The sequence below is a fragment of the Bolinopsis microptera genome, chromosome 9 (genome assembly GCF_026151205.1).
Source record: "Bolinopsis microptera isolate Bmic1 chromosome 9, MBARI_Bmic_1.0, whole genome shotgun sequence".
Taxonomy (NCBI): Eukaryota; Metazoa; Ctenophora; class Tentaculata; order Lobata; family Bolinopsidae; genus Bolinopsis; species Bolinopsis microptera.
The window spans coordinates 6,516,242-6,531,440 of record NC_087080.1 but is presented as its reverse complement, the minus strand read 5'-3'; the positions used below and the strand labels follow the sequence as shown (position 1 = coordinate 6,531,440).

The window sequence follows — 15,199 nt, the reverse complement described above, 5'->3', positions numbered from 1 at the left end:
ATTTTGTAAAACTTAACCAAATTCCAACTCTCCGGAAAGGTACTATCACTGATGTTGGAGCTACAGAATCGCCCGATACCAGCCCAATACATGGCCCTCTTCCCCTTCCTTCTCTCTCCCCAACTCTGGGAACGACCTGGGTCCATTCCTCCTTTAACTCGGCTTATCCAGGCTTACATCGAGAAAAATCCAGATGGAGTTAAGGACAGCGTAACCAGCATTCTTGGGATTGTTCAGGTGGGTAACAGATGATACACGATTTTAAAGTAGTTAATAAATGTATGTTGAATAGAATTAGGTGACTATTTAGTTTAATTTTATGTATAAAAAGAGACTTTATCCTGAGTTTTCTTGATTCAAAGTTCGATATCAAATTCAGAAACTGATCGCTTCCCGATCAAACGACCACTTTGGGTTCTACCTACTGAACACAATGTTGGAGCACATGGACAAAGCTGTCCTACAAACATTCCTGAAGAGCGTATTTTCTCTTCTCTTCCAGAGAATGCAGTCAAGTTAGTAAATTTATCAATTGAAAGGTATTAATAATTCATTTGTTCATCCTTAGAAGTTATTTATTTTTCAGTTCAATAAATTTTAAGAGGAAGTATATTGTGTAATTTTAATACGAGGTGTAAATCGTTCTTTGATCCCTAACAAAACTCCCTATACTAAACCAGGTAAGACAACGAAGTTTATGAAAAATTTCATTGTGTTCATGTCCCTGTTTGCGGGAAAGATTGGGGCTCAAGCTTTGATAGAAACAATTGATAGTATTCAGCAAGGTCTCTTTGGGATGGTGGTTGAGAAAATATTCGTCGCAGAACTACAGAAAATTGCTGGTAAGTAGCCAAATATTGGCACCAGTAGTATGATACGTTTTTTAATTTTATGTAACTTGGGGTCGTTCACATATCACGTACTCACTGAGGTGGAGCCTGGAGGGAGGGGGTTTCTAAATGATTACGCTAGTGTAATTTTAACACAATAGCTATGTTTAAAACTGACTACGAAGGGGAGGGGGTGGGTAAAAAATGGGCCAAAAAGTGTGAACGACCCCTAAATAACATCAACAATTCTGTCAGACTCAATTATCCAATTTATAAATCACCCTTCTGATAACACGCTCCCACCAGGTGAAACTGAGAGGAAGATAACAGCGGTGGGAGTAACCAAGATCCTCACCGAGGGTCCAGCCATGTTAAACGACACTTACATCAGCCTGTGGGCTGGGCTCCTCAATGCCCTGGTTCACATGTTCGAGGAGGGAGTTGACACTTCCACCCCTCAGGTAGAGTGGCAACCATGTGGTTTTGTGGTTAAAAATCCACTATATACTATATAGGCCGTTAAACCAACTCTCTAATGCATCTACTTCGTACGAATAGTTCATTTTATATTTGCTTTATTTTTCATTTGTTTCATTATATTATAAACAGAAATTTGTAATAAAACTTTTGGTCGCAGGACGAACATTTTATCGAGATAGAAGACACTCCGGGTTACACCACTGCCTTTAACCAGCTTGTCTTTGCCACTAAGAAACCCCTGGATCCCTTCGCCGGTGCGGTAGCCAACCCAAAGGTTCACCTCGCAGAGTCGTTGAAGAAAGCGAGTGTGCGGTACCCTGGCAAATTGCAACCTCTTATCCAGAGTGGAGTCAAGGGACAGGCCATCAACAAACTCCAGGAATACCTCTTATCAGCTAATATTGCGTCTTTAAGTTGAATCTGAGGGGTGAGGACTGAGGAGGCCTTGTTAAGACGCCGATTTTAAGTTTATATTCTCGTATTTAATGAGTTTCACTCGAATGGCAGAAGCTGAACTTTTTTTTAATTATTTGTAATTTTAAATTTTTAGAATATTTAAATTTAATACGTATATAATATAAGGCCCGGCCTTGATGTTTTAAAAGTGTGAAATTATGAGCAGTTTCTACCAATCGACGCGACGGTTTTTATATTTAAAATCATACCCTTTATAGTTTATATGCGTTTTGAAATAAGTAATTTACAGATTTTTTTCCGGGGCTATTGCGGGCACTTAGTGATTTAATTTAAAATGCTAAGTTTTCTGGTCTGAATGTCAGGAAACTAAGAATAAAACTAGGGCTTTTCGAGTGTTCTCCAAATCATTGTAACTTCGAGTTCAGGTATTCAATTTAAAATTGCCGCCCAACTTTATAATTATTTTGTTCAACTAGTATAAGACTACATTATTATGGCACACGTACCTACGCATACACGGGGCTTTTTCCCAAACTCCACAGTCGACCTGGACTGGATTTTACTAACTGTGGGGGGGGTCCAACCCGATGTCCGATATGAGGGTTGATGAGGCCAAAATCGGAATCGGAAAAATCGGAAAATTGAGAAATTTACTGAATCAATCTCTAAAAGCTCTCAGAAGTGATATAATTTAACCAGAACCCCTACATATGCTATGTATGCTATATGAAAACGAACCAATTGGACAATCCAATAGTATGTTTTATGTGTATTTCCACTGCAGGGGCTAGTATGCTCACTACTAGTTGGAGTTATCATGTACTCCCAGACCCGAGTGCTTTGGTCTCTTGTGAGATCGATTGTTTCTGCTCATTGATTCTTTCCATGTTACTTGTTATTATGTATTAGTACAACACTAGGTACCGGGTTATATTTTGTGGTCTGGTCTTTAAACATACCATAATATCACTAGTACACTGCACCTTAAATGTATAGTCAAGTACATTTGTATCGTAACACATGCTTGGCTGGGGGATCATGTTTTGTGTCCGTTCGGTACCCTATATTTTCAAAACGGACAAAAAGTAGGGCGGACAAAACGGACAAAAACAGACAAAACATTTAGATGTCCTCCTCCTCCTCCTCCCTAGTCTTCCTCCTCCTTCTCATAAGTCCTCCTCCTCCTAAGTCTTCCTCCTCCTCCTGAGTCCTTCTCCTCCTGAGTCCTCTTCAGTCCTCTTCCTGACTCCTCGTCCTCCTTCTCCTCAGTCCTCCTCACCCTCCTCCTCAGTCCTACTCCCAGTCCTCCTCCTTCTCCTTCTCCTCCTCCTCCTCATTTCTCCTCCTCATCCTTCTCTTCCCCATCAATCCTCCTCATAGTCGTCCTCCTCATAGTCGTCCTCCTCATAGTCGTCCTCCTCATAGTCGTCCTCCTCATAGTCGTCCTCCACCTCCTGAGTCCTCCTCCTGGGTCCTCCTCCTCATCCTCCTCCTCCTCATCCTCCTCCTCAGTCATCCTCCTCTTCCTCCTCAGTCCTCCCCCAGTCCTCCTCCTCCTTCTCCTCCTCCACATCCTCCTCCTCCTTCTCCTCTTCATCAGTCCTCATCCTCTGTCCTCATCATAATCGTCCTCGTCCTCATCCTCCTTCTCAGTCATCCTCCCCCTTAGTCCTCGTCCTCGTCCTCCTCAGTCTTCCTCCTCATCATCCTCCTCCTCCTCAACAGTCCTCCTCCTCCTTCTCCTACTCCTAAGTCCTCCTCCTTCTTCTCCTATCGATCCTAATCAGTCCTCATCCTCAGTCCTCCACTAGTCGTCCTCGTCCTTAGTCCTCCTCCTCCTCCTCCTCTTCCTCCTCCTGAGTCCTCCTCCTCTGGAGTACTCCTCCTCATCAGTCCTCCTCCTCCTCTTCATTCCTCCTCCTCATTCCTCCTCCTCATCCTCCTCTACCTCCTCAGTCCTCCTCCTGAGTCAACATCCTCCTCCTCCTCCTCAATCTCCTCCTTATCCTCCTCCTCCTCAGTCCTCCTCCTCCTCCTCCTCCTCCTCCTCCTCATTCTCATCCTTATCCTCCTCCTCCTAAGTCCTCCTCCTCCTTCTCCTCCTTCTCCTCCTAATCAGTCCTCTTCCTTAGCCCTCGTTATCATCCTCCTAGTCCTCGTCCTTAGTCCTCGTCCTCATCCTCCTCAGTCTTCCTCCTCAGTCCTCCTCCTCCTTCTCCTCCTCATCAGTCCTCCTTAGCCTCCTCCTCCTCATCCTCCTCCTTAGTCCTCCTCATCCTCAGTCATCTTCCTCAGTCCTCATCCTCATCCTCCTCAGTCATCTTCCTCAGTCCTCATCCTCATCCTCCTCAGTCCTCCTCTTACTCGTCAGTCCTCCTCCTCCTCCTCCTCCTCCTCCTCATCCTCCTCCTCCTCCTCAGTCCTTCTCCTCCTCGTCAGTCCTCCTCCTCTTCCTCATTCCTCCTTCTCCTCCTTCTCCTCATCCTCAGTCCTCCTCCTCCTCCTCCTCCTTCTCCTTCTTATCAGTCCTCCTCGGTCCTCGTCTTCGCTCTCGTCCTCGTCCTCAGTTCTCCTCGTCCTTAGCCCTCGCTTCCTCTTAGTTATCCTCCTCCCCGTCCTCAGTCCTCCTCTTCCTCCTCCTCCTCCTCACCAATCCTGCTCCTCTTCCTCAGTCCTCCCTCTCCTCTTCAGTCCTCCTCCTCATCAGTCCTCCTCCTCCTCCTCCTCAGTCCCCTCGGTCCTTCTCCTCCTCCTCAGTCCTCCCCAGTCCTCCTCCTCCTCAGTCTTCCTCCTTCTCCTCCTCCTCCTCCTCAGTCCTCCTCTTTTTCAGTCCTCCTCTTCCCCCTCATCAGTTTACACAATTTATTGTTACTAAAATGTTTTTAAACGCATTTGAGTCTGTAACATATTGACATGTTACTGTTACTGACTCAAAATGTGCTCGAGAATTTTTTTGTTTAACAGAGTTTTACTCTCCAGTACTATGGAAAAGTTGTTACATGATAAATAAAGATTTTGATACACTTCATCCCTTTTAATGTTATTAAAAATTGTGTAGACTATTCTTTGTATCTAACTGAGGATTGGAAGTTTGAGAAAGGACCATGGTCATTAACCGTGCTACCCATTTCTGCAGATAGCCTGTTACAAATTTTGGAGACAATTTAAATCAAAAGTTACTAAAGCGTTCGCTATTTGTTACGACTGTTATTACCAACCGTACCACTTTCAATTGTGGACCGGGGTGGATGTTTCTGTCAAACAAGAGTTGATACGACAGTGTGTTGTTTTTCGGACGAAACGATTCTTGTTTGGAACAAGAAACCATTTTGGGTTCTGGGACACCCACCAATCGATTTCTTGTCATATTTAAGTACAGAAATAGCTACCTATATCGCCTAGAAACCTCAGAGGGAAGATTTAAATTTTCCCGATTTTTCCGATATGAGGGTTGATGAGGCCAAAATCGGGATCGGAATGATCGGAATTGATCGGGTTGGACCCCCCCCCCCCCCCAACTGTACTCAAAATATTTGAAACCGGAAACAAATTTACGGGTATCACACGTTAATTACATAGTACTATAGTAGTAAGTTCAGTTTTATGTTGCATTTGGACACGAAGGGATCCTTCGTAAATAAACTACAACTTTATCAAGCAAAATTCATATAATCGTCATAATTTATTAACCCAACCCTGAAAATTGTGACAAAAACAAAATTTAATCAAATAAAATCTAAATCCAATGGGGTACAACTCCACTCGGAAGATTACAGCATAGTATGAAACTTGATTGACGATGTCAACCATTCCAGATCGTTGCTTCTTGCGAAGCAAGAATGCTAGTTTGCGCGGCGCGTCGAAGCGGCGAAGTCCTCCAATATGAAACAATCTCAATATTTAAAATAGTAAAACTAAATCTTATACGCAGTTCTGGCCAAAGCTAGTTATCGAACAAAATTGGAGGATTTCGACGCGCCGCGCAAACTATCACATATCATTCTTGCTTCTCGAAGGGTCAACGAACAAAAATACACCAATCGGTCTAAAATAAAAACCCGCGCTCACTAAAAACCGGCGCTGTGTACTGTTCCGTCACTGTGCACTGACAATTGATAGCGCTAAAAATTCTTGTTAAATTAGTGACGATAAACATAAATACATGACTGACAACCTTGACGGATGTTACTCGTCTAAATTTCTTCGAAGTAGCGCGCGCCGCTTTCTTCTCGAAATGATGGCAAGTGCTACGAAGTAACGCGCGCCGGGCAGGGACAAAAGGATTTCGCGGTTATTTTGGCCAAAAATCGCGGCACCGCGACAAGCCAAACTAGGCTAATTCGCGGCGGGAATTTCTAAAATCGCGGCAAACAATCGAAAAATCGCGACGAATTCGCGGCAAAAAATAATGTATTTACAGTGCTTAGTTAGAGTTCACATATTATTTGACTATTCTATTTGATCGGCTCATGTCCCTTGAGGATGTGATCTCATTATATGATCTGATACAGGCTGATGGGGATCCATAACAACAAGAGCTGCCATAACTTTTGACATGATCTCAAATGTTGCAATGTCATACGTACTGTATGACATATCTCGTTATCGATACTATATAACTTTCAACAGACGACAGGAGACATCATCATTGATCATGAACGACCATCTACACTTCACAACTATAGCAATGGAATACTACGAACTTTTCAACCCAATTCCCATATCCCTACCTAGTCTATCCCCATCTAGTATCCAACCTTTACCCCTTGAAGCTTACATCAACCTGGACGACATCCTTACCCCGGCCCCCTGCACGAACCTTCTAGAAATTCCAACCACATCCCGAGGGAAGCCCATGATTGTTTCTTATGTGGTCTACGACGAGATTACATGCTCTACAAAATAGCTTCCCATTGTCAGCATAAAACGATGATTTGCCAAATTCAGCCACTCTCGTGGAAGCTGTTACATTGCCCTGTTTAGCCTGTTTCGAGCGTTTGCTAGACGAAGGTCCAGCCGGTTTGACAAAGCGGTCCATTATAACAAGCGAATACAATACCAAGCGAATAACGATGACGACATATCTGACAAGTGACGATTCAATAACAACACTGATTTAACATACTGTTCGATTTCTTAATCCATTGTATGTCTTCTGGTCAACTTTATGTCGTTTGGTCAAGTTTTTTATGTCTACTGGTCAACTTTATGTCGTCTGGTCAACTTTATGTCGTTTGGTCAAGTTTTATATGTCGTTTGGTCAACTTTATGTCGTCTGGTCAAGTTTTATATGTCTACTGGTCAACTTTATGTCGTCTGGTCAAGTTTTATATGTCGTCTGGTCAAGTTTTATATGTCTACTGGTCAACTTTATGTCGTCTGGTCAAGTTTTATATGTCTACTGGTCAACTTCCATATACGATCTCGGAAGGCAGACTTCCCCTTCGCAATACGAGCTCGGAAGCGGGAGCTCCGCCTTCAGAGGTACGTATCGAGAATGACTCGGACAGAAAATTTTCTAAGTCAAAATTTTTCAAAGTTTTTCTGGGAACTACTTTTGTTCATGTTCCATGCTACCCTGATCATTTTGAGCCGAAAATATTTTTTCGGTTTTCAAAGTTCACACATACCCTTCGATACACGATTTTGGACTAGAGGGCTCCCCTTGTATTGACGGATGTTACTCGTCTAAATTTCTTCGAAGTAGCGCGCGCCGCTTTCTTCACTTGCCCGACGGCAAGTGCTACGAAGTAGCGCGCGCCGGGCCAGACCATTAACAATGGTCAACCCTTGTAATGCGATCTCGGAAGGCAGCTGCCTCCCCTTCGCAATACGAGCTCGGAAGCGGGAGTTCCGCCTTCAGAGGTACGTATCGAGAATGACTCGGACAGAAAATGTTCTAAGTCAAAATTTTTCAAAGTTTTTCTGGAAACTACTTTTGTTCATGTTTCATGCTACCCTGATCATTTTGAGCCGAAAATATTTTTTCGGTTTTCAAAGTTCACACATACCCTTCGATACACGATTTTGGACTCAAGGGCTCCCCTTGTAATGCGATCTCGGAAGGCAGGCCTCCCCTTCGCAATACGAGCTCGAAAGCGGGAGCTCCGCCTTCAGAGGTACGTATCGAGAATGACTCGGACAGAAAATTTTCTAAGTCAAAACTTTTCAAAGTTTTTCTGGAAACTACTTTGTACTTTTGTTCATGTTTCATGCTAGTGCTACCCTGATCATTTTGAGCAGAAAACATTTTTTCGGTTTTCAAAGTTCACACATACCCTTCGATACACGATTTTGGACTCGAGGGCTCCCCTTGTAATGCGATTTCGGAAGGCAGGCCTCCCCTTCGCAATACGAGCTCGGAAGCGGAAGCTCCGCCTTCAGAGGTACGTATCGAAAATTACTCGGACAGAAAATTTTCTAAGTCAAAATTTTTCAAAGTTTTTCTGGAAACTACTTTTGTTCATGTTTCATGCTACCCTGATCATTATGATCCGAAAATATTTTTTCGGTTTTCAAAGGTCACACATACCCTTCGATACACGATTTTGGACTCGAGGGCTCCCCTTGTAATGCGATCTCGGAAGGCAGGCCTCCCCTTCGCAATACGAGCTCGGAAGCTCCGGAAGCTCGGAAGCTCCGCCTTAAGAGGTACGTATCGAGAATGTACCTACAATCGGAACTCACGGAAGGCTGTAAATGTGATTAGTTTCATATTATACTTAATACTTGTAGAAAACGTGACATTTGGCCCGCAGATTTTACGGAAAATACGCAAACTTGGTCCTCAGATTTAAAGGAAAATGCACAAATTTGGTCTTCAGATTTAAAGGAAAATGCGCGATTTTTCGCGGAGGACTAAAAAATCGCGATTTGTCGCGGAGAATGGGAAATTTCGCGATCTGTCGCGGAAAACGTAAAAAATCGCGATTTGTCGCGGAGAATGGGAAATTTCGAGGTTTCGTACATGCCGCGAAATCCTTTTGTCCCTGGCGCCGGGCCAGACCATTAACAATGGTTTAACGGGTGATACTTTCACATAGCCATGTTGCATGTGTCTACGCGTACTGCGTGACGCGCTTGTTTCGGCGGTCGCGCGCTACTGCAAGCGAGAGGGCTCTGGTTAGAGCATGGAGCAAGGTGATACTCGTAAAATATCTGTCCCATATATTGGCCGGACCGTCGACGCGACGAGTCCAACTCGGCGCGCGTCCTGGTAGGTTGTAAACCTACAAACAATGGTCAACTGACAACCATACACTGTGACGATAAACACTGAAAACATATTAATATTATCAATATCTCCACCAAATACCAGCTTTATTTACAATTACGATCAAATCCATCAACTATACAGCAAGAAAGTATAGGTTCAAAATTTGTTAGTCTGACTGTACGAAATAAACGACAAGTCTTTTAAAAACATTGAACAAAATCTTGCTTCTTCCCTGTCTAATAAGATTGGTTTTGTTTCCTTTACGATCCCAAATATAAAAATTTCACAATTATAGTCCAGTTTTAATTTCTGTCAGTTTGATAATTCAGCAACAAAGATGCCTCCTGGCCCCCCTCTTTTCTCATTCTAGTTGTTATTGTCCTCAACACAACACATATTGTAAAAACTAAAAGACAGCACACACAAACTCGACAGAAACAGAGAGGAATCTGAAAATATAATAATGAAATTGAAAGATTTGAATGTTGGCACAAGTGGCCAGTGGGTTTGTTATACGTTGTATGCGGCTCCCCCTGTATCGTAGAAACTCTACTATAGTGAAACGACCGTGGGGGTCACAACGTGACAAGTCCAAATGCATTTTAGAGTCAAGATTAACAGTTACACGGATTTATAGTATAAGTTTATAAGTTTTTTAATATTTCAAGTCGATTTAGTGAAACTAACCAGTCCTCTGATCTCGTGGGGCAAAACGACTGAAGCCGTGTTTGAGTTAACATTGAGAACAATTAACTCAAAATATTTGCATTGTGTTGTGTTAAAGAATTTTAACACACTGTGGGTACAAGCTAAAATTCTAACAAACAAAAGCATTCTAGTAGAGGCTCTTACGGGCAAAAAGACGTGTTTTCTGCTACGAGTTTAGAGACCTAACCGCTAATTGGACACAATAGTATGATGTCTAAGGATCGATAATATGTTAAGAAGTATAAATTTGGCCTTATTAGTCACGTGCTATACCAATGCGCGTTTTAAACTTTGACAGTCTATTACTCTAAGGCAAATAAAGTAATTATATCCATATTTTGTCAGCAATAAGATCACATTATTTTCTATTTAGTGTGAAAATATGAGCTAGAACGGACATAATCTCGCTGAGTTATAGCTGTTTGAAATTTATGATGAACGCGCGGGTGCCAATTGATAACAACTAAATGCTTTTGCGCGTAGTGCGCGTCGAAAATTTGGCAAAAACGCTTGCGGAGTGACAATATTCAAACTTCGATTAAGTATATGAAGTGGGTACTTCTCGGAAAGGAAAAATTTAGGCAAACACGATGTGACTATTTTTGGGTTGATTTAATACAACTGCAAAAAATTATTCAAACTTAAAGCAAAAAAGTCAAAATTTTTACCACTTTTTTGGATTTTTACCTCAGAACAAATAGAGGGATTTGTTTTATTTTTATACAATCTTGTGCGGCTGTCTTTTAGCTATCTTTATGCAAGTTTTGCCGACATGCCAACAAAATTAACTTGCTCAAAATATCAAAAAACATGGTTTTTTGGCCTATTTTTGGCCCAAAAATCGGTTTTTTGCGATTTTACCCCAGAACAATCAGTCCAATCATCTTGAAACCACTTTCAATCGATTCTACGGTCAAAAATACGTCTAGTAAGGTGTATCTGGGGTCCCTAACGTATCGAGCAGACAATGCCCGTAAGAGCCTCTACTATTCCAGGCTATCATCTCACGATCATGATCACCTCATGGCTGGCTCCAACGAGGAAACACCCAGCACACAGCAGATCTAAATTATTTGTGTGCTATTAAGGCAGCGGGCTGGAGACTATAAGTATAAATACTGATCATTTCGTTTTGAACGTCAGACTTTGTTTTATTTTTTCATTTGCAGATCTCTTTATCTCTGTACCCACATTATTTTGTTTTCTGTTAACGCATAAGATTGTCATCCTTTGCCCGACCCTTTATCATTTATTTCATAACCATCCATCTTATGTTCTAATATTTGACATATTTTTGGCGCAGAAAAGTTTTTAAATCTAGAATGCCTCTGTATTTAACTCACCAGTCCAAACGCTCCTCTTCTGGACTATTTCTTCCATGGGAGCTAAATAGTAAATACCTCCTCTACTGCAGACTTAAGAGCTCTATTCAAAAAGTATCACTCCTCCAGATGAATGGTCCTCAATGTCAGCTCTTTGCTTTTAGCCATTATTAGCAGATCTTACTGGGCCGCGCTCAGCCTGTCATTCCGCCGAATCTCTATTTTCTATGTTTATGAATTGCTCTAACCAGAGCCCTCTCGCTTGCAGTAGCGCGTCACGCAGTAGCGCGTCACACAGTACGCGTATACACATGGCTATGTGAATTTATGAACATGATAGCCTGAGGTCCCCAGGTAATAGCAGATCAACACAGGTTATTACCTCCTCAGACCTTTACAAGCTTGGATGATAATTTAGTGAAACTCAACTGATGATCTTAAACATCATTCTTTCTCAATGATTATTAATATTCGTTCATATAAGCTGACATTGAGAACTATTCATTTGGAGGAGTGACACGTTTTGAAGAGAGCTATTGAGTCTGCAGTAGATTGAGTATATCTCCTGTTAAATACTGTTCACGACGCCTAAACACTATTGTCTTAATGCTTATAAGCAAAATAAGCCTCGATCCTCATGGAGCTATCTACTAATTCACTTGTATTGTAGGTAGCGATTATAAAATTCAGATAACATTACTGATTACTCTTCTGTGCCGTGTTCTGTGTTCAGTATTTTCAAGTAAATTTTACCAAAACCCATAATCATGGGTAGAGTGGACCGCTGCCAGTGTCTCTCTTTCCCAAACAAAAGGAAATGATATTAATTTGATTGACCGTTCTCAAATGCAAAATGATACCGAGAATGAAATCGGTCGCTCGCTTTTCCCATTCATTTACAATTGTAATAGATTAAGAAGAACTACCCAAAGGCAGCTGTACTCGGCAATGAAGATTCAATACACTCCAGCTTGTTCAATAAGTAATAACTACCACCCTTGTCCCTTACCCCGAAATACTAGGTATCGACCCGAACGCAACCCAAAGAGATTTTTACAGCATCTGATTGATGTAATCAATCGAAACTTATTTATACAATTCGTAAGCCGTGAATGAATGGGAAAAGCGAGCGACCGATTTTATTCTCGGTATCATTTTGCATTTGAGAACGGTCAATCAAATTAATATCATTTCCTTTTGTTTGGGAAAGAGAGACACTGGCAGCGGTCCACTCTACCCATGATTATGGGTTTTGGTAAAATGTATGTATATATATATAATATATACATACATATTCAGGGATAGACGCTTTGCCAGTCAATTGTAGCCTGTATTTAATTGTCCATAGATTCAAAAGTATAAAAGATAAAGCCATTTCCGACCACAGGTCTTGCAAATAATTGTTTACACTTTAGTTTACATTGTATAAAAAAATTATTTGACGTCATAAACACCCCTTGATGACGTCATCAAGTTAACCGTTTTTAAAACTTGATTTTTGACAAAGTAATAACTTTTAAAATTAATTTTAAACCATTAAGGAGTAATTTTATTCAAAATCTGAGGAGATTTTTACCTTAGATAATTGTTCAAGCATTCTGAAAATCTACCGGAAAGTTTTTCTAGCTTGCTCCTTCATAAAGATATTCGTCATTGAAGTTTGTGCTTTTTTGAAGAATTATTTTATAAAAACGTCAATTTTGCGATTTAGTATTCTCTGGTGTTGGGCCATGCCTTGAGTTGAGGAGCTCAGTTCTGCTTCCTATAGGTATAAATTGTGCATTAGGCTAGTTTTGAAGTTGAAAATCGAAAAGTTGCACACGTGGGGACACGCCCAAATTGATAGAAAATTGCTAAAATCACTGAAAATTGCTGTTTTCGTCATTTTCTGTCAACTTTAGAGTGCCGTTGTGATTACAGTTCTTCTTGAAATACTTTGAAACTTTGCATGCTTATCAAGCTATATATAAAACAATTACATGCAAAAATTTACGGCGATTCAATATTGGATGCGCACGCAACGTCCGCTCAAAGTTTGCACGTGCGAAAGGTGAGAATTTTGCTCATTCGTGATTTCCAACAAATTCTGCTTTGCCACGACAGTTTAATGTCATTATATATGAATTTAATGCCAACTTGAATGAGTATTAGGTGGCATATTCAGTCAGTGATCGACCGATATGCTTACCTAAACACAAGGAAATGTTTTTAAAGGAAAATTTCGAAATCGTTGAAACTTCCTCCTTATTAATTAATGAAGATATCAGTTTATATTTCGACTTTATAAAGTACCCTGACATTATAATCAAAAAGAGATGATATTTTACCAAAACCCATATTCATGGGTAGAGTGGACCGCTGCCAGTGTCTCTCTTTCCCAAACAAAAGGAAATGATATTAATTTGATTGACCGTTCTCAAATGCAAAATGATACCGAGAATGAAATCGGTCGCTCGCTTTTCCCATTCATTTACAATTGTAATAGATTAAGAAGATCTACCCAAAGGCAGCTGTACTCGGCAATAAAGATTCAATAAACTTCAGCTAATTCAATAAGCAATAACTACTACCCTTACCCCGAAATACTAGGTATCGACCCGAACGCAACCCAAAGAGATTTTTACAGCATCTGATTGATGTAATCAATCGAAACTTATTTATACAATTCGTAAGCCGTGAATGAATGGAAAAAGCGAGCGACCGATTTCATTCTCGGTATCATTTTGCATTTGAGAACGGTCAATCAAATTAATATCATTTCCTTTTGTTTGGGAAAGAGAGACACTGGCAGCGGTCCACTCTACCCATGAATATGGGTTTTGGTAAAATATATATATATGTATATATATAGATATCACGACAATCTGTTGTAAAACAGGGGTTCTAGAAAACCCACTTCCCGATGTTCCTGAAACCTGAAACTTTTTTTGCAGTCGATTTGGTCAACGTCTAGACGCCTTGAAAAATTTCAGATCTCTAACTCGATTTTAACATGGTTTTTAAGGCACCTGAATATGGCGATTTTGGGTTTTTTACCGAATTTCGTATAACAGTGCTGGCGAGTATTTTATGCAAATTTCTTAAAAATCTCAACATAACTATTTTTTATTCCTGTCATCTTTGACATCAAATTAGAATGTTTTGAACTAAAAATAAATCTGCTGAACGACTTCCGATGAGTCTTAATGCCTGAAAAACTCCTGCCGGAGGCGGCGGCCTTCGGCCGCCGCCTCCGGCCGGAGTGCACGCTTCGCGTGCACGAAAGAGGCTTGTAACGTGTACCAAAGGGGGTATAATAGTAAAGGGGGTATAATAGTAAAGGGGGTACATAGTATACCCACAATAAATGCACCGGTCGTGCTTGCCAGCACTGTGATTAGCAGGACACAGTTTGCCCCTTGTAGTCCAAATTTACATTCCTCATTGCTAGAATTCATTCCTTAAAACAAATTTTTTCTAAAATTGTTCCAGATTCTCCCTCTTTGCATGTTGCACCCTTTTTGAGAGTGAGACCTATTACTGAAAGCATATTTTTTTTAATTTGCAGGACTTTTCCTTTGACCCTTATGATAAATCTGGTTAGAGCAAGGTGATACTCGTAAAATATCTGTCCCATATATTGGCCGGACCGTCGACGCGACGAGTCCAACTCGGCGCGCGTCCTGGTAGGTTGTAAACCTACAAACAATGGTCAACTGACAACCATACACTGTGACGATAAACACTGAAAACATATTATCAATATCTCCACCAAATACCAGCTTTATTTACAATTACGATCAAATCCATCAACTATACAGCAAGAAAGTATTGGTTCAAAATTTGTTAGTCTGACTGTACGAAATAAACGACAAGTCTTTAAAAAACATTGAACAAAATCTTGCTTCTTCCCTGTCTAATAAGATTGGTTTTGTTCCCTTTACGATCCCAAATATAAAAATTTCCTAAAATTGTTTTCGAGAGACATGTTTCTCCCTCTTTTGTTTTGTATTAAAGATCAATTATTGATCATATCGATCTACAGTACGTGAATCTTTTCATTGATTTCAGCATTTTTATAAACGGCAGCTATTGCCTGGCCTTTTTAGAATAAAATGGCCCCAAAAATGTATAGTTTAGGGATTTCATTCCGAGAATTTTAAACTATTTACGGAATGAAACAGTTATTATGGTCTATAAGCTGCATGACATTGACAACCATATTGTGACTTAAAAATTAAATTCGT

General features: G+C 40.8%; 1 protein-coding gene across 1 annotated transcript in view; it reads left to right on the top strand.

Moving 5' to 3' along the window:
- The window catches only part of LOC134820584 (exportin-2-like), a 35,704-nt gene extending 33,526 nt beyond the window's left edge, over positions 1-2,178 (top strand). The window contains exons 16-20 of the mRNA XM_063831049.1: positions 40-237; positions 380-515; positions 681-842; positions 1,137-1,291; positions 1,468-2,178. Coding sequence (XP_063687119.1) covers positions 40-237; positions 380-515; positions 681-842; positions 1,137-1,291; positions 1,468-1,728 — 912 coding nt within the window. The 3' untranslated portion in view covers positions 1,729-2,178. The remainder of the gene's footprint in view (positions 1-39; positions 238-379; positions 516-680; positions 843-1,136; positions 1,292-1,467) is intronic.
- Positions 2,179-15,199: the final 13,021 nt, after the last annotated feature.